Here is a 24,720-nt window from a genome sequence, read left to right on the forward strand (position 1 = left end):
ACTGTTACCTCCGGCTGCCTCGCAGTGCTTGAACAGCACTGTTGCCCTAAGAGAATCTCCATTCCAGCTTCACGTTCATAGTGTGGCTTCAGAAAGCCCCAGGGATTCGTGCCCTCAATAACAATTAACCAAATCTGAACGTCTAGTAAGGGAAAAAAGAAAAAATCCTATATGTGAGAGTAATACACCAAAAATCCCTAAGAAAAAAAAAGTTTACTTTTTATAGAAAGCTTCGTTTTGAATGAGTTTCAAATGTTTCTTCTGTATTTATAGGTCATGGTCTTGTCATGCACAAGCAGTTCTCAAGATAATAAACTACAAGGATGATGAGAAGTCATTCAGTCGTCGCATTAGTCACTTGTTCTTTCATAAGGAAAACGACTGGGGCTTTTCCAACTTCATGGCCTGGAGTGTAAGTAGTTGGACATGCGGTAATCTGGCACGGGGTAGGAACCGTTTTGAGCTTGCACTCCTGAATACCGAGATACCTATAGAAAAGGAGGGTTTTTTTCGCAAGTGGTTGTGTTTTTTCTGTCATCGCTGAAAATTCTTTTTCAGTTTCTTATAAATTCCTGTACTTAATGGCTTTTACTTAGGTTGTGGTTTAAATATTCCCTCATTATTATTTTCTTCATATCTGAATGCTTGCCTTTTGTTTTCACTGTGTGATAGTCAATGTAATTCTGAAGCAACATAGATTTTCTTGCATATGTGTACAGATATTTAATGCCCTAATAAGACTACTAAGGCTTATCTTGAATTGAGAGAGCTTTTTAAGCATTTTCACAGGGTGGGCCCTTAATGTTTCATCTAGCTGGAATACTGTCCAGAATAAGCAGAGCTTTGATGACTGACTGTTATTATCCACAAGAAATTTAAATAGCTCTGCAGAATCTTAAAAGCCAGGAACAAGTTTACTGTATTGAGGCATTAAAAAAGAATTAAAGTATATTAAGTTGACAAACAGCTTTGTTGGTGTCCTTCAATTTGTATTCTTCAGCTTATTATTACTGATAGCTCAGGCTTGGAATTTAAGTCTAAACTGGATGCTTCACTACAGTCATGTTGCAAGATCTGGTTTTCATGTCCGTGTGCCATTCCTCTTTTACAGGAGGTTACTGATCCTGAAAAAGGCTTTATAGAAGAGGACAAAGTTACTTTTGAAGTCTACGTTCAAGCAGATGCTCCACATGGAGTGGCGTAAGTCTCTGTTTAAAAATGTTCTTAATTCTAGTATTTTTATGTTGCTTGCGACTGCTCAAATATTTTGCGTTACCAAAGGTGACAAAGCAAGAATACCTAAGGAGAGCTACAAATATGAACTGATGAATTCTCACATGGCAGTATCTTTCATTGGTCACATAGAGAATTTTGTGTAGGTTAAATTTCCACTTGCTTTAGTCAGCAGAATGTTGTGGGACTTTAACTTCTGTATGAATTGATTTGTGATTCAACACCTCTGCAAATCTAGCCTCAACTTTTCTGACCTTACAGCTGAGAAGGCTTGCAGACACAGTCGGGTGGCTCTGCTGCCTGCCTTGCCTTGGTTTACAGCTCTTCTGAACCGCCTCGTCGGAGACGTTCTGCTGTGTGACACTTGGAAATAAGCTGGTTGTAGTGAAATGCAGACTTGCCCTTTAAAAGTGTGCTTCTGGGTTCTGGTACACTTTCGTAGTCAATGATTTTCTGCCATATAGAATATCTTTTAAGAACGTCCTAACAAAGTCACAAAGCACTTCATTGCAAAGACGGTTGTTACTGGCAGGCGCTAGTGAAGCGTAGCCTGTTGTTTGAACCGGAATAGTGAAGAGTAGCTGATACCTACCAGCAGTGCTACCTTAGAACAGGTACTTTTTATTATAGTTAATACAGAACTACCTTGTTTTAACTACTGCCTGTTTTCTAGGTGGGATTCAAAGAAGCACACAGGATATGTTGGCTTAAAGAACCAGGGAGCAACTTGTTACATGAACAGTTTGTTACAGACTTTATTTTTCACAAATCAACTACGCAAGGTAACTAAGATGTGAAAGAAAGTGAAGTTGCTAATTGGAATAGCCAATATGTTCTGTTTATAAATGCTTCAAAACAGACCTGTCTGTTGCTTTTGCCTCGTTTGTCCTCTTAGAGAAGTTATGACTTACACAGTGATGCGCATCTGTCGGAGTTTGTTGAACTCTAGGCTCTTGTTATTTTTGAAAGCACACAGAGTGCCTGGTGAAGATCTGCGCTAAAGGGGTGTTTCTTGGGCTGTCTTATGTGCTAGAGTGGCTATGAATTGTTGCAATAAAAAAAAAAAAAGACCCTACATCTTGCAGAGAAGAGATGCAAGTAATTTTCCTTTCTTGAAATAGTTAAAAGAGTCCGTTAGAACTTCTCTGCCCATAAACAATGTGAAAAGATAAACATGCGTGACCTTTGTTGTTCGTTTGTTTTGTCTTTTAATTTATATTATGCAGCTGAATTTTCTGTTACTGTGGTTAGCATCTCTGTCGTGATGGAAAGCATTATAATTTCAGTAGTTTAAACAACCTAATTGTAGATTTGCTTCATTGGTATATTTTTTATGTACTGTAGATGTTATTTCTTTGCTGGAAGTAAGAACTGCTTTAAATATCAGCTTTAAATCTCTCATCCAAACCCGGGGTGAAATACACTAGCTAATGTATTGGTTTAAAATGGTGCAATAGCTTTAATCGGATAAACACAGCAATGCTGACTTGCTGCTGGTGGTGGCTGTCTGGCAGAGGGGATATACCTGAGAAAAACGTAACTTGGCAGCATTTACTTTATCGGAGTGTCCTGTTGATCCTAACTGATCCTGCTGCACATTCCTGCGCTTACTGTCTATCTCTGGGTGAAAATGAGCTCTTCTGACTTCTGCTTTCTCTCGTGTATGCTGGTTGTTACATTTTCATTAAGCTTTCTTTTCTCTAAAATTTCCCTTTTTAACGTGCCTGCTTTCTACTGTCTTAGATTTTCCCACCAGCTTATCATTGTTTATATCTCTGTGGCCTGTAAGTGTCCCAGGTGGGATTTCTTTTTTCTCTTCTGCAATGTGCTGCTTACTCTGAAGCGTTGCAAAAAATAGCTCATCAAACGCCGGTAGACTGTGGCTGGGACCGTACCAATGCCCCACACGAGAAATAAATACTTGACTTGTTTTACATGATGCACCTGTTTCTGTTTTGCAGGAGGTATAATTTACGCTTTCAAGTATCATTCATTAGAATGCCTGTTTCTCTTCGTAATGTTTATGCATTTTATGTTTTTGGACAACTTCATGTTGCTCTTGAAAGAAAAATGTGTTTTTGTAATAGCTCCATCTAATCCAATTGAGTAGTTCCTTTCAGGACTGTCTTGTAGTCAGTAAATCAATATGTGCCACGAAGTAATCTTGTTCTGCGAAGAAGAAATTCTGTTTGTGATACAGATTTGTTTCAACTGAACTAATCTTTTCAGGCATTTCCCGACGCTTCTCCCCCAGCCATCAGATAAATACCAGCATTTAGGAAGGGTTAATAGCTGGATAGTGACTGTATGAGAAAGCTTAACTTACTAGCTGGTAAGTGCAGCTTCCTTTATGGAAGTGTTGCTGGACTTCAGCTGAAATGCCCAATTCTTTGCTCGTTCTATGGAGCCCCTATAAGCAGGACAGACTACAGCGCTGGTTTTAGACAGTTATAATACTCATCTGCCATTATTGGAGATAACGAAGAATCAGTAGTTGTCTCATCTGAAAAAATGAATTTCTACAACGTTTATGTTTCCACTTTGAGCAAACTTGGTCCTTTTAAAACTGAGTAAAATAAAATGTGTGATATCCTCAGTAGACTTATCAACAATTCCATTATTTCTGTTAATCCTCCTTACTTACAAGAAACAGTGATTTCCATTGCTGTTATTTAGAGCTTTGCCAACAGAGAAGTTGCTGTCAAGGGTGGAGCTAGGAAAGCGATGAGCAATAGTAAATGCAAGCACGTACCTATGGCAAGTCAGACTTTGGTGAAGAGTGCGTGAGCGTTGGCGGTGAGCTCCTTTCGTCCTTGCTCTGTTTCGAAACAACAGATGGGAAGTTCCTGGGAGTTTGAAATGAGCCCTCCCTTTGTTAGCAACCAGGTGACTTCAGGGGTAGGCGGTAAAGCAGAGGAACTTTCTCTTCAGAGTGTATCTTACTCGTCTGTTGTAAATACGTGCTTAGCTATACGCCACCCAGGCAAGGGGTGGTGGTAACTCCCCGGATAGCTCCAGGCTGGAGCTTGGACCACACCACGCGAGTCTTCCCGTGTCTGTCCAGTGCCCCTGGCCAGCTGGGACTTGAGCCTGCAGCCAGGCCATCTTACAACTCCTTGCTGCTTCCTTTGAAGAACTCCCTACAAATCCTGAGAACAATGCAGAATGTTTCTGTAACTGCGCTAAAAAGTGGAAGTGCTAGCCCAGTACGTTTCTCCCCAATGCGGCTCTGCTCAGTTTAACTGATAGGTTTTACCTTACCTCAGAATTCCATACATGGCATTTTCTTCCCTGCTTCAATTGTCTTGACTTTAAGCACTGCGTTCAAGCTTACCTACAGCATTCTTTTACCGTATAACTAAAATGTTTCTCATCTCTCTGTTGCTTAGAGCCGTTGCCTGTACATGTTCCTGTCACTCTTTTGTGTTCGCTTCCCGAGGGATCTTCTCGGGTGTTAGATTAGAGATTCTGCTGTTTTCAAGTGGATCAAAATGCCTTACTCCGTGATCTTGAGGTCAAGCTTTCAGAGTTTAGGAGAGTAAGGCACAAAAATAAAGGTTTGTAAAGGATTATATTTGAAAAGTGGTTTGTTTTAGTTTGGCGAAGCACTTAAGCTTTGATAAATGCGTGTCGATATTGCTATACGCGCAGACAGAAGGAAGAAATGGGGAAGGGCTGTGTGTGAAATGTTTAGGCTGGAGTAGCACGTTTAGAACTTCAGAAGAAATAAAACCGGTGGTTGTATTCAATGGCAACTGGAATGTAGTAATTACAAATAAACTGTAAATGACTATTTTAATATTACTTGAGAGAGATAAGAAAGGAATCAGTTGTCCAGATGGTACCTGAGGAAACCAAATAGGAACTAGATGTAAAGGCTGTGGTTTTGATGAAATACCAAGGCGTTCTGGACTCCCATTTGTACCTTTTTGATGGAAGAGTCACCCGCGAGGCTGACTCTTAGCTTGCTGTAGTATCATCTTGGGTTGGTATAATGAATATTTAGCGGTTTAATATTTATTTTGTGAAAACGTATTAACATCAGCTACACTTGAATTTTTTCATTACTTGATTTTTGTATCTTATTTCTGTTTGTTTAAACATAGCTAGTGAATTACTGTATATTTGTTTATTTAAAAAGCATTTATAAGATGTTAAAACCAACGAATAGGGGTTGATTATAGAGATTTGGAAGATTTTTAGAGTTGGTCATTTGACTATTTCCTGTTTCTACCTTTAGCCAGTGAAGACCAATTCATAAAAGAGTTCATAAACCAGGGGCAGGGAGAGGCTAGGTTCACTTTGTAAGATGATGATGTGTTTTAGTGTTCATATTTTAAAGCAAAAAATAACTTTTGCTTGTAAAATCAAAAGTATAACTTCAGTTATTCATATTTGAGTTGGAGTTTGCCCAGATCAGCGTGGTTAACTGTAACTCTGCATTTGGATAATAAAAACGGAGAAGCAATTGAAAATAATTGTCTTTACTGGCTTATTAGAACTGTTTTGAAATCATATGTTCTGATTGTAGGAAAGAAATCTTCGTAATCGGGGTGGTCCAGCTTTACGATAGGATGTGTGGCAAGGTTGAGAGATCTCCGTTCCTGGAGGTACTGGGAACTCAGCTGGAAATGACCCTGAGCAACTGGGCCCAACTTTGAACTCGGCACCGCGATGAGCAGGACAGGAGTTCAGAACCTGCAGAATTCTCTTCCAGACTAAACCACTATAAACTCTAAACTCTTAAAGCACTTGGAAACGTTTGTTGGTGCAACTACATGAGAAAATACTATTGTTTTCTTATGTTTTCCAGGCAAGCCAGGTAGTTAGCCTGATGGATTGGCAATAAATAATGGCATAAGGGATTATTGAATTTCAACAGTTAAAACTTGGTGCTGATGATAAAATTGAAGATGCTATTTTCTTCAATTTATGAAATGTAGAAAAGCAGCTTAAGCAAATTCGGAAATTAATGCAGAGCAAAGGAAGACTTTTTTGTTGCCATTAGGGTGGGGCTGGGCTGTTGTTCTTAAAAATTACCCTAACAAAGGAAGAGTTCTGCTGGCTGTCCTTCCACAAAACGTTGGTGATAAATTCCAGCTAATTCTATTCCTATTTTCCCTTTTATATGCATAAGTACTACTATTAATGATGTAGCTCGCAGCCAAGTAGAAACATAAAATTTGGAAGTTGCTGGTGTTCAGTCATGATTCTGCTTTAGATCATCTCTGCTTACTGGTAGATTTTGGAAATGAATTTTAAAATTTAAAAGACAAAGTCATGTGAACTCTCATATTGTTTTACAGTTGCAGAATTAATCTGTTTTTCTGTGAATAGAAGGCATTTGCTTTCTTTATGAAACTGGTACTTCAGTAAAATAGTTCCTTTTATTTCATCTTATTACTGTAGCTATTCTGCTGATAGCTCCGTATTGTAATGTTCTATGAAGTATTTATGTTGCTGTACTTTTGAAAAATTTTGTGGATATTCAAAATTGGAATAGGAAACTGGCCTGCCGACTTCTTCACAACCGTTTTCTGCTTTTTTTCTTCCTTCCTTTCTTTTTTGTCGTTCCCTTGGGTTCTTTTTGCATGAGCTGTGTCTTCGTCTCATGTCTGTCTCCTCTGTTCCTGTCTCCTCTGTACTGAGCCTTCCCATAACGGTGAATGTGCCTCCCCAGCCATTCGGCTCCGTACTGGAAGTACTGTCCTGGCTCAGGGAACAGGGGACGGAGGGGCAGGATGGGTTAGAGGGCTGGACGCCGCTGAAATCCCAGCTGTTGCAGACACCCCAGGAGAGCTTCTCTTGCAGTAATGTGCCGTTCCCTGTTGTTTCACAGGCAAAAATCCAGGTGGCAATTTTTCTGTTTCTTAACCGGTGATTTTCTCATAAGCTACTTAATATTGAGTCTTTACTTTTCCAACGTGTTGTTACCTAATCTCCTTCCAGAGTCGTCTGTTTTCTTTCTACGTTCGTGCTTTCTAAAGGAGCATCTCCCTGTAGATAGCTCCTCTTTGCTGTTACTTCTCCCTGGTTATATCGGTGTACGCTTTTTAAAAAGGAGATCTCATTTCGGTGCCTGTTGAACTCTCCTTATCCCTGTTTGGTCTATTTGTGTAATTTCTTTGTTCTCAGTCCTTCCTCGACCAGCACAGTTGGGGAATTGAATTGTGAAGCTGTTTGTTTGCTGGACAACAATGATAAGTAGGAAAGAAAGTGTCCGGGAATCTCAGCGCTTCCTCTGACATCCTCTCCTCCACATGGACCATTTCTGGTTTCCTTCACTTGTTGCCCTTCATGGTTTCACGTGGTTGTGTTTTTTTGGGGGTTTTATGGGGTTTCCCCCCCACCCCCCCCGTAGGTGACAGCATTCATAGACAGCCAAGCTAGGGCACAAGACTGAAGTTATTTTCAGAAGCCGATAGTATTGATCAGAGTACCTGGTCCTGCTGGGATGATTGCGCAGGCACAACAGGCGTGAGAAGTTGTTGGAAGGTGGTGTACGCTTCAGTGCATTGACGCTCCTGGGGTGGAAGAAGGGAACTATGTAGGTAAAATAACCGTGAATGGAATCTGTTGTTTGCGTCTCTCTAACCACTGTGCTCAAAGAAGAGTCATTCTAGACAATTCCTGTTTTTACACTACAGTACGAGATTTTTTTGAACTCTTTTGGAGTGACAATGAAACAGTTATGTGAAGGAAGTCACTGAAGAGGAAAGAATGCATTAAACTATGAGCAATAAACTTTTCATTAGATACTAATTGAACTACATACTCTTTTCAGGCTGTGTATATGATGCCCACAGAAGGAGACGACTCATCCAAAAGTGTTCCTTTAGCATTGCAAAGAGTGTTTTATGAGCTGCAACATAGTGACAAACCAGTCGGAACTAAAAAGTTAACAAAATCTTTTGGGTAAGTTTCAGAAATTTGGACTATTTATTGGGCTGTTACAGGCTTCATAAAGCTTTTCTTTTATTTATATCAGGCTATTTTTAGAGGGGTGCAGAGAGGTCTTAATATAGCATTATGTTAATTGGGAACTTCTCTTAGTTTACTTAGGTAAGTTTATGTTTATAGTCAGTGCTCAAGACAGCTGATCCGAAAGTCAGATATTTTGGGGAGGGGAGCGGTACGCAGTCAAACACGGCTGTTACTGTCAGGGTTAGAATTTACCTCTTGCTTGGAAATTGTGTGCTGCACTTGACTTAAGTAAAATTCAGGACAAAATATGTTGTTGAAACATTGCATTTCATGTATTGTTGATGTCTTTTTAAAAATCGGAGTCTGTTTTAAACTTAGAGAAGTAGCAGTGATTTACATTTCCGTATTGTTAGCTCTGCATTGATGACTGCTGTAACACTTTCTTACAACGTATCGAAGATGCGTGTATTTTTGCCTATGTACAGTTTGGAAGCATTTAGTGGTGTGTTCTGTTTCGTGGTTTAAAGCTGAAGAGGAGTGTCTGTTGCATGAAGTAAAGGTGTTGGGGCATGCACACAAAGTTATCCTTTGCATTTTTGTCATTTTAGCACCCCTTTTTCCTCCATAAAACGTCTACAAAAAGGCTTGCTTTCTATTTTCATTTTTGCCAAGTGTCTAGTTCACTGCCTGGTGTTTTTTCCAGTCGGGTGGTACTTCTTGTGAGATCATGCTACAGGGTGTAATTTTAAATCCTGGAGTATCTAGACATAGAATTATACAATATAGCCATGTTGTTGGTGGTGTGTTTTTGTTTTGTTATTTTTTTTGTGGTTTGTTTTGTTTTTTTAAGTATATATTAGCTTGATGTTTCAGTTGAGCACAAGTCAGGACAGAGATTAAGATTAGCATAACCTTTACAAGCCTTGTCTTTGCGTGTCATGTGAGCGTGGAGTAGGATTTTATCAAAAAACGTTGTAAAAGATTGTACTTCACATTACTTTGTCGCACTGTGTTTGTAGACCGGTCTTTAGTAATATTGACAAACAATTTTGTATTTAAAAACAGGTTGGGAAGTTTGTGTCATCCTTTTCACATAGTTGTCTCGGTGTCTGCCCTGCATCTTCTGTTAAAGGCAGTAGTAGTGCTCTGTCTTGATAAGACTCTTAGTAACCTTTCCTTTGCACCTTTAGGGGTAGTTTTAAAATGAAATCGGTAACCTCAGTGTTGTGTGTTTATCTGGTCATGCCCACTTCCCACTAGCGCACTGTATATGGAGTTTATCAGTGCTCCTGCTGCCCTGTTATACTAGAAAGACTTGCTGATACTATAAATATTTCATCTTAAGATCCCAACTGCGTCATCTTTAGTAGCATGAAGAGCTGTCTCCCGAGGGTGTTGCAGATGCTTGAGTTCGTATCCGAGAGCGAGGTTTGAAAAACGTGCTCATACCTGCCTTCGTTCTCGGGAAGGAATTTTTGAATACGTTTGAAGATTTGGTCTCTCCCCCCTGTTAAATCAGAGAAGGGTTTCTGACTTGGTGAGACCTACCTGTATGCTGTGTGGAGTGTAACTTCGTACTAGGTGGTGTGAGTTCCTAACGAAGTTTGGCTTCTTTCAGTAGCAAGCGACGCCGTTGTCTGAAGGAGCCTTTTTTTATCCTAATGTTAGTGTGTAACCTTGCTGCTGGGTTTTGTCCTTTAAGCTGACCAGTGTTTAAAGCCTAGGGAGGGAGCCTGGAGGTTATCTTCTGTTCCTAACCATCCAGCAGGTCGAATTGCTCCCAGGCCTGTTCTGAAGAGTGTTTTTTGATGTGAACTGAGACTGGGTTGTGGACTGGGAGAACTCTTCTCCTAGCGACAGCCAGGCCCTGGCCTCTCCGACTGGCTCCGGCTGCCTTCCCGCTCCTCGTCCCCAGATCCAGGGAGGGAGATGGCGGCGGGGCACAGAGCTGCTGCCGCCCCTTCTTCCGGCAAGTAAATGCTATAGAACTACAAAACCTGTGCGTCAGCCAGTGCGAAAGCTCGGAGTTGTTACAGCTTGCTGTGTATTAAATTCTTGCTCTGCAAAGGAATCACAAAAATGTCTTTTGACCTGGAAATTTTCTTCATAATATATTAATTTTGTATTCATTTACCTTACAAAGGTGGGAAACTTTAGACAGCTTCATGCAACATGATGTCCAGGAGTTATGTCGAGTGGTATGTTTTTACTATTTCTTACAGATTTGTGATGCATAATGTTGTCTGTTGATATTGTGTGTATATATAATATAATTTAGTAACAAACCTAGTAATACTGTCACTGATTAATTTAAATTAGGTCTCTAAGAGTGTTTGCCTTGGTTGATTTCTCGTTTTTAAGAATGGGACTGATTGTGGCCTTTTGCGGGTGAAGGATTTGTAAGGGATAGGGAAGGTTGAAAACATGTGGAATGTATGCTAGTGGTCCGTGTGTCACCAGGGAGGGAAATGCAGTTTTGAAGACGCAAATGCATTGTTACGTTTGTGAGGTTTTCCAGACTCAGAGGGAAGTAGCTGGAGTAGTCCTCAGTGCAGTGTTTAGGGGGAAGAGGAGGATTTAAAGGACTAGAAAGGAGACACCAGTACGAATAGAGTAACGTTTCATTTTTATGCAAGTGACTTAGAGTTTAATCAGTGAAGTAGTCATCTGTGTGTGATGAATAAATTAAAAACTGCAAGTTTATCCTATGTAAAAACTATTCTTTCTTTCAGCTGCTTGATAACGTGGAAAATAAGATGAAAGGCACGTGTGTAGAAGGCACTATTCCTAAATTATTCAGAGGGAAGATGGTGGTATGTATTGAATCTCTTCCCCCCACCCCCCCCCCACCCCCCCCCCAAAATTTAAATTAACTATGTTACTTATATACATTGAAATTCTGTGGGTTTTGTTTTTTGTTTGCAGTCTTATATCCAGTGCAAACACGTAGACTATCGATCTGAACGAATAGAAGATTATTATGACATCCAGCTAAGTATAAAGGGAAAGAAAAATAGTAAGTGATGCTCTGTGTTGTGCACCAATCCAGTACTGCAGCGTGTTGGAGATCTTCAGGGCCTGTTGATTTCCGATGGGTTTGTTGGGGCTCAGCGCTTTGGAATGTACACGCCTTAATTTCAGAGGAAGGAGTCTTTGACACCTCATTGAAAATATTTTCTGCAGAAAATGTTCTTGCTTGCGTTAGCTTTTTTCCCCTCCCCCATTTCCCTTCCCTGCTTCTTCCTCCCTAATTCTCTCACTGGTATCTTTTCATAAAAGTATGAATTTTAGGAGTTTTCCTGGTGTCATAGAAGTGCGTACTGTGTCATGGTGAGAACGGTAGTGTTGTCACAGTGGGTTATAATTTATATATGGAGATGAACTTGGAGGAAATGGATTCTTATTCAGACCTGACCATAGTGATAAGCAAATAAAAAGAACTAACTACTCGGAGCAGCACAGCAGTGGTCCCTTAACGTCGCTTTCCCCGATACTTGGTGTGCAAGACGTGAAAAAGGGCAGAAGCATCCAGCAAACAGAACCATCTAGCCTGAGACGTAGCAGTTGCGAAGGGAGAACAGGCGATTTGGCAGACAGCTGTAACTGTGTGATTTTAAAATCTCTTTGATATTCTTACGTGTGCCCCTACAATTTGGTGCATTTCTTGACATTCTTAAGCAATACAAAACTTTTTGTTTGTTTGAATATTTCTGTCTTTATTTAAAAACGAACCTTCATGTCTTAGTATGTTATTTGATTAATACATTTTTAAGCCCTCAGGCTACCGTAAACTTACATTTTTTTTTGTCCTCCTTCCCTACAATTCCCCTATCTTTTTTCGTTTAGTTTTTGAGTCCTTCATTGACTACGTTGCAGTGGAACAGTTGGATGGTGATAACAAGTACGATGCAGGAGAACATGGCTTGCAGGTACTCTTCTTTTTTTATTTTGGTGTTAAATTTTATTTCTCTGTCCTTGATAAAGTAACTTAACAAAGCTATGGTAGCCAAAAAAAGGTTGCAAAACCCCTTCTAGGTTGTATCAACTGATTTTGGTGATTTTTTTCTCCTTAAACAAGCATTTATGTAGCTCCTCTTAGTTGCTGTTAGGCTTCTTAAAATGGAGTTTGAATTTTAAAACAATCTAGTTAGCAGTGAGTTTTATACGTATAAGTGTTTTGGTGACCAGAGTGGTTAACTTCTCTACTGATCTCAAGACTAAGTTGTTCTTCCTCTAAGAGCAGCCTGTTCTTCTGTGTGTCTTGTAACAGAGCAACATAGCTCTAAAAATAACTTGAGAAGTCTTTTTTGTATCATCGAGAACATCAATGAACCTGTGGCATTTTAAACATGTACGTGTCTGCACATATTTCAGCTGCACTTTGCACCCACTGAAGGAAGCTGAAATCTTTTATAAAGAATGTTGTTTTATTGAAGCTTCTGCAGCTTCCATATACCAGGTTTTGTCAGTGTGTTCTGTATATTCTTTAGCTGTTCTTAGCAGGGGACAGCATGGTAGCCAAATACTTGTTGGCAGGATACAGTGAACATGAAGTTCTTAATTGATCAAAGATGAGGTTTTGCGTCTGTATTGTCTTCTAATTCTATGTATATAGGTAACTTACACTGCTGGTAATGCAGTGAGGTGCTCCCACGTGCTGGTATGAATGGCCTAAGTTTAAATGAACTGAAATGCTGTGAGTGTTCCTGGAGTAGCTCATGGGCCAGTCGGTGCAGCGTGAAGATAGTTAACTTCCACCCAAGTTTTGGTCTGTTCTTTGGTGCACGTTGTGTTGTCAAGCCTATAAAATAAAAGTCCATAGGAAGACTGTCTGCAGCAAACAAGTATTTTGAGTGGCTAAAAGTCCTGCTATTTCAACCCCCTCTTTCCTTTAAAACGTCTAGGAGGCAGAGAAAGGTGTGAAGTTCCTAACATTGCCACCAGTATTACACCTACAGCTCATGAGATTCATGTATGATCCTCAGACTGACCAAAACATCAAGATAAATGATAGGTAAGTGTTCTGGATGCTTTTTTTCATTGTAGAATTTGGACCTATGAATAGGTTCAAAAATAATTTGCCAAAATCCTCTTTTTGATTCAACTTTGAGAGGAAGGTTTGCGCAGTCGCACGTGTTGGAGGTCCCCGAAAGCTGCACTGATTCAATGTTAAGGCTCTGGATGACAGATTGAATCCTTAAATAGTCATTTGTAGCTGTTGTTTTGAATATGAAACAAGTGCATGCATCTTTTAATGCTTTCTGGAACGTTCTTTGTGCCGTGTGTGTAAAGCTGGAACATTCCCATAGGCTGCCACAAGAGTAAGTAGGATGAATTTAGTCCTCTGCTTTCCCTCCATCTATTTCCATGCCTACTCACTGTAAGTAGAGGCCAATAATTTCTCAAGGAGATGCGTTGTTGGTTGTCAACTAAGTCTGTATTGCAGCGATTTCAGTCTCACCAAGAAGGTGAGACTGCAGCAGCTGAAAGGCATTTCAAAATAATGTTCCAGTCCAGTGGTAGCTGTGCTAGAAAAGCTGCATTTGTGTACTGGAATAGAACAGGTTTTGAGCTTTTCCCTTGACACGGTGAATCCAAAGCAGCGCTGTTCCAGTGAAATTGTTCTTACCCTTGTTACTGAGGGCATGCTTTTTCAGAGGTGCCTATGATGATTGTTTTTATTCCATATTATAACAGTGTAAAATCTGCCACTGGGTAGAAATGGCATTGTGACAGTAACTTGTTCAGTTTTTGTAACTCGCGTTAGGAGTAAATGCTGATGTCCTGCATAATAGTGTGTGTCTGTCTTAACTGCAAATACAACTGTCTTAATTCTTTTCAAAACCAGGTTTGAGTTTCCTGAACAGTTGCCACTAGATGAGTTTTTGCAAAAAACAGATCCGAAAGATCCCGCGAATTACATTCTTCATGCAGTTCTAGTACACAGTGGAGATAACCATGGTGGACATTATGTTGTTTACTTGAATCCCAAGGGGGATGGCAAAGTGAGTACTGAAAAGCACCTAAATACGTTTGTGGTTTGTACTTTTCATAATGGGCAAATCTTTGGAATTTTTATTCCCTAACAGAAGTGTGTGCTGGCACACTCACTTCACTGCACAGGGATTTGACTTTGCGTAGTTCTTGGCTTGATGCTCTTTCATTTGGTGCCTATTCTAACGTATTTGGGAAGTGTACCTTGTATTTATGAAAAGAAAAACCAGCAGCCCTCATGTCTAGTTTTTGCTCTTCGGGGAGGAGCTGTAAGAATCTCTTGGCTTGTTAAGAGGGGCGGCTTCGTCTTTGCGATACAAGTCTTTCTCCAAAAGCCTAACTTGGGGAATCCCTTCAGCTGTGTGTGTGTGTATGCATAGGTTCTACTGCAGTCAGATTTTATCCAGCATGTTTTTTGGGCTGGCTTTATACTGAAGCAAATACGAACGTTTCGAATGGTTCTGTGACTCAGAAGTTAGGTATCTTTGCATATGCCACTGTTAAAAGTTCAGGTGACTTAACTGGAGCAGATGTTTATAGGTCAGGTGCCTCCTCCCTTGAGTTGACTGCTTTTCTGTGTACATGACTGTTCACAGTGAAGGCAGAAGTCAGGTTTTGCTGTGAATTTGTTGCTATTTGTCTTTCATTCTTAATTGGCTTCATGGTTTTAATTTAAAATTTGCTGTAAATTACTTTAAATGTACAGATAATTAGTAGCTATATTGTGCATCGCTGCTTTTTGTTTTATTTTACAACAAATAATTTTTCTGATTTGCATAGAAGTGTTAGATATTTGAGTAACAGTCTTAAGAAAAAGCTCTTTGAATAATTATTGGGCTTTTGATATTCAGTGTAAAATATTCAAATATTTCACTAAAGGTTTGGTATTTATGGCCTGCCTTATGCTGAGCACAAGTAACAGGTAGCATAAATTATAGTGAACGAGATTTTTTTTTTTAAACTCATGCTGCTTGAAGAGCAATTTTAGTTACTTCAAAGAGCTGAAAGACATGCCGGAAAGAGGATTAATTTAGCATTCAAGAGCATGTTTTTGTGTGTAAAATTATATTTATATTAAAATTTTCTCTCTAGTGGTGTAAATTTGACGACGATGTTGTATCAAGATGTACAAAGGAAGAAGCGATTGAACACAACTACGGTGGTCATGACGATGACTTGTCTGTACGGCACTGCACGAATGCGTACATGCTGGTTTACATCAGGGAATCAAAACTAAGTATGAATGGCTCTGCCTGTCTTCCAAGTTAGACTTACATACGGGGGTTTAGGGCTATATTTTACTACTGAATTGCAGACAGCCTTCCTATACAAAAGGGACTTAGCTAGTTATAGTTGGAATTTATGGATTCTGTGGGATCAACCACCTTTCCTTTCGCTTTTGACAAGCGCCTGCTAATCTAGTGTCGTCTTACCTTAGCACAGTAAGGCAGAGCTGTGTATCTGCAGAGTGCTTCGGCCTGGGTTGTTTCATAGGTGGAAAAACTAGTGAACTAACTTCCGTGATGGAAACTAAATCCGACTGATTATAAATATGTAGAGAGAGAGATATATATTTAAAAAAATGGTGGGTGGTAAATATTCTTTTAATTCTGAAATGTATATTTACTTCAGAAGTCTGTGATAGGTATTTTGTGGAAGTAGTACGTTTTGGCTTGGGAGAGAAAATGCTGCTTTTGTCAAAACACGGAGATATCAAACCATGTTTTTCATTAAAATACTAAAAAAGCCAATTTTGACTTGCTATCAGAGGAGGGTCAAGGGTGTGTGAAGAAAACCCTGTTCGATGTAAACCTTGAAATGAAATCACAAAATCTACTTTGTAGGTGAAGTTTTGCAGCCTGTCACAGACCATGATATTCCTCAGCAACTTGTAGAAAGGCTACAAGAAGAGAAGAGGATAGAAGCTCAGAAGAGGAAGGAGAGGCAGGAAGCTCACCTCTATATGCAAGTGCAGGTCAGCTTTTGAAACAGGTCAAGTTGCAACTACCTTACCATTAAAATTCAGAATGTTGAGCCGCCCAAGACAAACCGTGAATTCTGTGGGTTTTTTTTAATTGGTGTTTGAAAGTAGTGTTTGAAGTGAAATTAAGATTCTAGTGCTTACAAGTGTATTTGCATATGCAGCACATCCTGATGAAACAGACGGTGCTGTGTTTTATAGGCATTTCTGTTTTCTCTAGAAGTGATGTGCTTGCAAGGGAAAATAGTGAGTTCAGGTGAAAGGAAAAGGACCAGGTTATTTTAAATGTCGGCCCTGCCACTGCACTTTTATCTCCTTCAGGAATTATTTTCTAAAATAAGAATGTATCTAGCCATAGGCTGCAAGCGTGGACTGCTGCCAAACTGAACTCATCACGTAGAAGCAGGAGGAGAGAGTGCTTATATTTGCAATTATCTTTTTGGAAAAGCCAGATGGACTAGATTGTTAGGAATTGCCTTAAGGAACCCTTTTTATGGCCCTTTCCAGAGCCCATCTGGCAGAGGAAAACAGAACCCATTTTTCATTGGCCTCCATGTTTGCTTGCAGCTTGTTTCTGGTGTTCGTAAGTAGAGATGCCGGTGAAGTTTCGCTTGTTCTACGCGGCGTTTGCACTGGAGCTGGTTTCAGTGGAGGGACTGGCAGAGCTGCGCCGTCTGCCTTTCTGTTAACAGAAAGAATGCAGGGGAGCTGTGGGAGGTACAGGAAACATTTTAGGCCAGCCTCCTTGCGTTACATCAGTAAAATAATTATGTAGCCTTTTTCTAAGTGCCAAGACTGCTAGAGTACATGTTTCCAAGATTGAGATCTAAGCGCAACTGGTGTTTAATTGTTCGAGATTTGTAAGAATTGATGTATTCTAATGACTTACACCGATTTGACGATCAATCACAATTTTTAAATTCCATTATAATCTGTGTACTTGCAAATTTTCTCCATGAGAATGTGAGTACTGCTAGCAGTGTGCCGCTGTCCAGAGAGCCGGTGACGCTGCCCAGTAAAGCATCGTGAGAAGGCACTACGTTGTGCAGCTGCGTTCAGATGGATGGTAACCTGTGCGTGTGATTTTTCAGATAGTGGCAGAGGATCAGTTCTGTGGTCACCAAGGCAATGACATGTATGACGAAGAAAAAGTGAAATACACTGTTTTCAAAGTATTAAAAAACTCCACGCTTACAGAATTTGTTCAAAATCTCTCCCAAACGATGGTAAGTTTTCTGTAGCTGAATTGCTGTATGTATTTATTTTGTTACTTTCTGGTTGCTTCATAGTCTTTATCTTCTCCAGGTATTGACAGCAGTCGTAATTTAGACCTTTTAAAACAGAAGATCTGTTTGGATCTGTTTGGATTTAAGAAAAGTACCTTGGCCTTTGTGTTTGTTTATTTCCTGTCACAGTTTTTATTTATTTTAGGGATTTCCCCAGGATCAAATCAGATTATGGCCAATGCAAGCTAGAAGTAATGGAACAAAAAGACCTGCAATGTTAGATAATGAAGCAGATGGCAATAAAACGGTAAATATTTCTTGACAGAGGACGTTATTTCTGTACATCACCCATGGTATTTAGTTCTCTTTAACAATCTGTAAGTTTGGGAAATCAGTTTTTTTCAGGGTTTTAGTTTAACCTGTATCTGGTACAAAGTTTGAAACTTGAGAAGACTTGAGATTTAGTGGATCGATTTGGATAGGAGGGAGAAGTGCAGTGCATGATTTTTCTACCATGAAAAAAAGCATAGCCATGATTTTTATGTTAGATTTGAAGCAGAAATGTGTTTTGGGGTTCTCCATTGTTTGGGCAGAAGCTCTGGATTTAATGAAGTGCGTTGCTTAAAATGTAAAACATGGTGTCTACATACCACAGAAAACAGTGACTGGTTCCACAGTCCTGTTACTTCTGAAGTGAAGTAATTTTCTTACCATAATAAAGGTAGCTGTAGGGATTTTTAAATGAAAAAGAAATTGGTCCATTTTAGATAAAACCTATCGTTTGTGCTTCATTGAAACTTTTTTTGGTGTTTCTATATCTGTCATTGTTTCTCTTAGTATTCATAAAGTTCCGGTGACTAACGCAACTAAAATAAAATAATTCTCTCGCTCATAAAATGTCATGGAGTTCTTGTATCTGATGAAAATTCAGATATCAGTTATATTATATTCTCCAGAGACTTTTTCTCTTCTTCCACGTCTTTCTACATAGATGATTGAGCTCAGTGACAATGAAAACCCGTGGACAATATTTTTGGAAACAGTAGATCCAGAGATGGCTGCTACTGGAGCAACATTACCCAAGTTTGATAAAGATCGTAAGTATAAATTCTAAAACTTAAGTAAATACAAAATACTGCTATTTTGAGCGTATCTCAAAAAATGTTACCTGCTCCTTTTTTCAAGGATGGCATTGGTGTACCCATCAGAGCAGAGTACTGAAATTAGTTTTTCTCATACAGTTTTCCCCTCATTTCTCTTCAAGTGTATGATGCTTCACATGTTTTTAGAATCACTAAGTAATTTTTTATATATATAAAAAGATGATTAATAAAAATTCAGCATTTAAAAATAGTTTAAGGGCATTAATCAAATTAATGAATGAGACACATCTGTGTTACTGTTTAAAGAAAAATGTCAGTTGCACATCCCCCCACCCCCCCAAATTTACCTTACTTAAAATTAAATACTGTTTCTTAATTTGTAGATGATGTAATGTTGTTTCTAAAGATGTATGATCCGAAGACTCGGAGTTTGAATTATTGTGGACATATCTACACACCTATATCCTGTAAAATACGTGAGTTCTAAAATTCAGTTTCATTGTTACAATTGAAATTTTTTTAAAGACAGTAGATTGTGTATCTTTTTTTAAGAGTAATTTTGTCACTGAAATCAAAGGTAGGCCACAGAAAGAAACTGTGATTTGTCCCAACACCTGATAGTTTTCTTCCACGCATTGTGTCAGTTAAACTTTCTGCACGGCTGAGAGCATTGCCTTGACACACCGCTGCCTGCCAGTTAAATTCCTGTTACAGGTTTGCTGGGTTCACAAGGTGCTGCTGAACACAAGCAGCCCTTTCAGACTTGCTGTACAGCTTTCTGACTTGGTATTGCTCTCCACTTTGGTTCTTTCCTGCTATTTCAAGGGGTGTGTTGTTTGTTTTTTTGGAAGGTACTTTTGCAATAGCTTCTAAAATAATTTTCTACAAGTTTTCACTATGGTAGCCCAAGAGCAGCTGCTCAGACGGAATCAGGCGTGAGCCTTGGTTTTGATACGGGTCCATTGAAAGAATTCAGCAAATGTCCACTGAGTAAAAATCCTTTGATTGGTCATTTTGAATGTCTCATTTTGTTGACTGGTACATGCTTTCTAATTTTGTAGTTTAGCTGTCTTAATTTCTTTTTTCTAAAGATACTAAAATTTAACAGTGATATTTAATCTCTTTGATCTTGGAGGGCCTTACACGTATTTTTAGTTGTTGTTCAGATGAAGTGGAAGGAAGCCTTAAAGTCTGTCTCTGGGTTGAATGTCTACAAGGGAAGCCTTAACCTGGAAGGCTCCCTTTCTTAGGCATTTTACAGCTGTTTACTCAGGGTAGAAAAACAGTTTCTCTTCTTTTTGCAGGAGGTCTCACTAGCAGTTAAAGTGCAATGCGTTTCACACTCCTTTTCTTTTCCAATAGGTGACTTGCTTCCAGTTATGTGTGAGAGAGCAGGATTTCCACAAGAAACTAACCTTATCCTCTATGAGGTTTGGATTAATGGACTTTTTGTAACATTTTTGTCCTTTACATGCTATAACTAGAGAAAAGGAAGGTTTATTGGTTAAAAGAAGGTTGCTCCTAACAATGATAATTTGTACATCATGAGCACTCTGTAACCTGTAGCTTTGAAGTCTACAGTGCTGCAAGAGAGTATCGGCAGATAGTTAAAACAGGTTTAAAATTAAACAGCTAGAAGCGTGTGGCTTTAAAAACAAAAAAATCTCAACATGAAGACCTGCGTGAGCAGCTTTGCTGTGCTGAGTCTGTTCGTGTCCTCTGTGTCGCAGTGCTAGAGGAGCTATGCTGCTAACGTTACTGGCCATTGGACTTTCGGTGCCCCCCTTAGACAGCAGAGTTGAAAAAATGTTGCATCTTCTCCTTCCTTCCCTGAGTTAGAGGTCAGCAAACAAAATACTTGGTCTGCTAACATGTTTCAGCCCAAATACAGAGATAGTAAATCTTCATAACTGATGTATTTATTGAGTGTTGAGGATGCAGGTCTTGCCAAGGCAAAGTCCTTGCTATAGGAAGAACAAGGAGAACAAGGAGTTGTTTTTTTACTGCCGTTTTTGTTCGCAGTGGTGCTGCTCTCTCTGGAGCTTCCAGCGGAGCACGCACACTGCCATCCTAAAAAGCAGAACTCTCCAGTGTTCCCACGCTGCGCAGCTCAGGGTCGCAGTTTGATTCCGGCTTGTTTAGACAGATGCTTTTATCCCAAGAGGTCAACCTACAAGTGTAAATACATAATATGCATACAGATATTTTATAATATACACATTTTTAATATGGCTTTGTTATAGTTAAAAAAAACCCACAAGTGAATGAATTGCAGTACAAAAGTTCTGCACTGTTAAAATAAAAACAAGTGAGCATAATCAGTGTTCTCCAAGCTTCCTGGAACCTATATCAGTGAAAAAATTAATCTCTGAATTTTGGAAAATTTTAAGCACTAACAAGATAATGCTGAATGGTAAAATACTGTTGAATATTAAGATAACTTGAGTGAGACTCCAAAGGTAAAAATGAGCAGCCAGCTTATCAATAGCAATTAGATGTATCTGGACCTTAGCTAAGATTATATTTAATTTATGCATATACTTATCTATCTCAGCTGAAAGAAGATATAAGTTACCATATCTGATTATTTCTTCAATATTGTGATCTTTATTTTTGTCTTTTGTTTCTTCTGTGATCAACAATTCCTGTTCTGTATTGCAGGAAGTTAAACCCAATTTAACAGAAAGGATTCAAGACTATGATGTATCTCTTGATAAAGCTCTTGATGAACTCATGGATGGCGACATCATAGTGTTTCAGAAGTATGTATTTTGTGGGGCCAGCTTATCATTGCCATTACATCACCTGGTTCACTTGAAAGCAGAACTCCCCTTAGCGTTTTTAACAAGAGCAGAGTAGAATTTTTCAACAGCGGACATAGTCTCAGCAGTTCTCGTTTGTTTACTCAAAGGGGAAAAGAAGAATTATTGGTGGTATTTTAATTATCACATGCCACATTATTTAAGGAAAAGAAGGTTTCATCCTAGTTTAGAAAACTAATAACCTAAAATAGGTCTTAATATTACTGAAGAGAGTGGTTCAGCAGTGCATCTGAGTTCTGCAGCTTATGAGATGCTCCCAGTTTGCCTGAGCATATGCGACTCGTAGGTGTACTGGTGCTTCAGCTGGAGTTTTCTCCAAGGCAAAAGGAGAACTCCTGCATCTTGTGTCCGTTACAGGAATCTCTCATAAACTTGTCAGGGCTAGAAATCAGCATTTCTATGCTCTCGCTCCTGATGGTCACACCCAACTGTGTTGCTGTGTTTCTCTCCCTGGGCGGACAGCGGGTGGAAGCCAGCTAGTCTATCTTCAGCACTCTTACCCAGATTATGTGAGATGAATGTATTTCTCATGTCATGCCTGGGAACTCGCATTCCCTGTTGACCCAGTTGGTGTTATGCGCCTCTGGCTGGCGGCTGGCTCCTGGGTAAGTGCACAGCTTGTACCCTGGTGCTGTTTCTCCGCTAAGAAGATAGGGGTACCAGTCAGCAGGGCTCCAAACCCACGTCTGTGCCGACTGTTTGGCTTCTGTGGTTCCGGGAGTGCTGGTGTGCCCCTGGCCTCTGTGCAAAGGAGTTGATGCAGGTGTGTATGGAGAGCTGCGGCAGCGTTAATCCAGACACGCAGTAATGTGCCGGGGTGGGAGGGAGGAAGGGACGACGGCTGCTAGAACGCCACTGCCAAACGCCTGGATTCGGAGTACTGCCAGATTGCTGGGGGAGCGAGCCCAGTGTTTGCCCTTGCACCACACAGAGATACTCGGGTGTCTGGGTCGCTGCTGGCTGTGCGATTTCTACTGTGCACGAGTGGTGGCTCTTTAAAAAGGTTTCTAAACTTTATTTCTCTGTATCTCAACTGTTGCTGACTTACTGTAGAACATGTTTTTAAAAACCGTAACTGCTTGTAAGTGTAACAGTGTGATATGTAATGGTATTATGATTTATTTACTCTCGTAGGGATGACTCAGAAAACGATAACAGTGAGCTGCCAACAGCTAAAGAATACTTCCGAGACCTCTATCATCGTGTGGATGTCATTTTCTGCGATAAAACCATCCCCAATGACCCAGGCTTTGTTGTTACTTTATCCAATAGGATGAATTACTTTCAGGCATGTGTCCTGTCTCTTTATCTGCTTTTGTTTCCTTGTTCTACAAGTTACTTTTGCACTAGTTCACAAGTGTGTTAGACATACTTCTAGAAAAGAGTACATCTGTTCTTGCACACTTTTTGCATTGTGGTAATGAGAAATTCAAGGAAGCCGCTAATGCTAGTGAGAAGGAAATACTCTAAAACTCCCCAGTTTTATTAATAATGAGTTACTAGTCAACAGAATTCTTTCTTGGTGTGCCATGCTGCTCTGTCAGGGAAATGATATTCTGATGAAATTATGCGTTTGCTTTGTAAGTGATATGTAAAACTTGCCCAACTTATTTAGCTGTTGAAAGGAAAGTGCCTTGGGAATCTAGTGATAACCTATTTTCTCTCTTGTAACGTGACCAACAATATTAATTTTGTAGAGCAAACTGTATTACTTTCGTCACACAGGGCTGTTTAATGCTCAGTGGCACTGACAGATGAAACCTGTTGTGTTCCTAAAGGGTGACTGGGTGTGTTCAGAAGAGAAAATCTCAACAATGAAATTTCAAAAAGAACTTTAAAGAGCCTGGGTAGATTTGGCTCCCTACAGTTCTCATGCAGTTGCTTTTCTCAGGGTTGAGGAGATTCCTTAAAACCAGAGAGTTTATTTTCTGTCACCAAAGGCCCGCCTAGACGCGGTCCTGTGCAGCCTGCTCTGGGTGACCCTGCTTCGGCAGGGGGTTGGACTGGGTGACCTACAGAGGTCCCTTCCAACCCTGACCATTCTGTGATTCTATGAACTCTGAGCACCTGCGTATGCAGGGGAAGTCAGGGATGACTTTTGCTGTCCTGTTCTCAGCATCTGCTTTTCAGCAACTTGCTTTCTCTTATTTCATTTTTACTTGAAGTGTAAGTTATTTATAGGGGTTTTTTTTTTTGGTAAGGGAAAAATAGACAGAGAATCCCCATGCTTTTTGTGAGACAGTGACATGAAATATACTGATGGGAATGATGTGATACTACCCAGCAAGCTAGCTTCCTTGGAGTGAATTAAAGAACAGTGGGAATTTTCAAAGAGCAAGTCTTAGTTAGTTCCCCAGTAATACTATAGTTTAAAAAATAACAACCAAGAAAAAAAATAACAAAAAATCAAAAGAGGAGTAGAGCTATTGTTGCGGATTTTGTGGCCTGTTGCTGATAGTGATTTATTGTAATAGAACAGACAGTTTCTTTTTTTTTTTTTTGTAGTATGTCTTATTCTGTGTCAACAGCTCAGATGCGAAAGAGACTGGTTTAGTTTGCCTTGGGGAGGTAGACGTAGTGGGTGTCTCTCAGAACTTCAGTAGCATAATGTTCTTGACGTGTAAGGAATGACTGTATGATTGTGAAGCGATGTCGTGACTCTCTGAAATAATTCAGAACTTACAAAAAAATTTATTTGCAGGTTGCAAAGACAGTTGCGCAAAGACTCAATACGGATCCAATGCTATTACAGTTTTTCAAGTCCCAAGGGTAAGATGAATTTCCATAGTTTTCTGTGTCAAAACTATTCTTTAAAATGCTTTGCCCAAATATAGCTAGGTAGCGGTTACTTTGTGGCTTCTCCCAGGTTGTTAACTCCTCCTTTACCAGTGAAATGTTAGCGCTCTGGCATGCACCGCAAGTTGCATCCAGAGTTTTAAGTATTGCAAGGGCTGGCTCTAGAGACTCAGAGCTGCACGTTTTAGAAGAGTTCTAGTAAGTGTCACTGATGAAAGATGCATTTTAAAGGATCATTGTTTAATTTTCTGAAGTCATTAATGACTTCAAAGCCTTCCTGTATGGGACAAAATATTAAGCTAATGCAAGTGCTGTTTCAGTGAATGCAGATTTCTAGAACGGAGGAGAGCAGAAACAAGTGCACATGAAAGCAGGGGGTTTGCTGATTTTACAGGTTTAATGCAGGATTTACTTCACTGATTTCCCCCCTCGTCCCCAAAGTCTGCAAATGAGGTTTTGTGAGGATGATGGTGATCTAACAAGTTCACAGCTGCTAAAAGGGACATTTCTGGTTAAAGCAGTGTTCTCAAGCACAGTTGTGTAGAACTGGATTGGAAGCTGTATAAAACTGTGGCAGAAAACAGCATATTGGTAGTCATGTAGGAATAAGTGCACACACAAAGTTACATCGCCTTTCTGTA

General features: G+C 39.7%; 1 protein-coding gene across 1 annotated transcript in view; it reads left to right on the forward strand.

Moving 5' to 3' along the window:
• USP7 (ubiquitin specific peptidase 7) overlaps positions 1-24,720 on the forward strand; it is a 74,580-nt gene that overhangs the window by 39,665 nt on the left and 10,195 nt on the right. Inside the window, exons 4-23 of the mRNA XM_075437042.1 lie at positions 274-412; positions 1,112-1,200; positions 1,907-2,015; positions 8,018-8,148; positions 10,301-10,355; positions 10,890-10,970; positions 11,083-11,173; positions 12,004-12,086; positions 13,062-13,171; positions 14,006-14,162; positions 15,244-15,388; positions 15,996-16,126; positions 17,224-17,358; positions 17,564-17,665; positions 18,350-18,455; positions 18,845-18,937; positions 19,824-19,891; positions 21,123-21,223; positions 22,418-22,571; positions 23,985-24,052. Of these exons, the coding sequence (XP_075293157.1) occupies positions 274-412; positions 1,112-1,200; positions 1,907-2,015; positions 8,018-8,148; positions 10,301-10,355; positions 10,890-10,970; positions 11,083-11,173; positions 12,004-12,086; positions 13,062-13,171; positions 14,006-14,162; positions 15,244-15,388; positions 15,996-16,126; positions 17,224-17,358; positions 17,564-17,665; positions 18,350-18,455; positions 18,845-18,937; positions 19,824-19,891; positions 21,123-21,223; positions 22,418-22,571; positions 23,985-24,052 (2,148 nt within the window). The remainder of the gene's footprint in view (positions 1-273; positions 413-1,111; positions 1,201-1,906; positions 2,016-8,017; positions 8,149-10,300; positions 10,356-10,889; positions 10,971-11,082; positions 11,174-12,003; positions 12,087-13,061; positions 13,172-14,005; positions 14,163-15,243; positions 15,389-15,995; positions 16,127-17,223; positions 17,359-17,563; positions 17,666-18,349; positions 18,456-18,844; positions 18,938-19,823; positions 19,892-21,122; positions 21,224-22,417; positions 22,572-23,984; positions 24,053-24,720) is intronic.

This window comes from Opisthocomus hoazin, chromosome 15, assembly GCF_030867145.1.
Source record: "Opisthocomus hoazin isolate bOpiHoa1 chromosome 15, bOpiHoa1.hap1, whole genome shotgun sequence".
Classification (NCBI taxonomy): Eukaryota; Metazoa; Chordata; class Aves; order Opisthocomiformes; family Opisthocomidae; genus Opisthocomus; species Opisthocomus hoazin.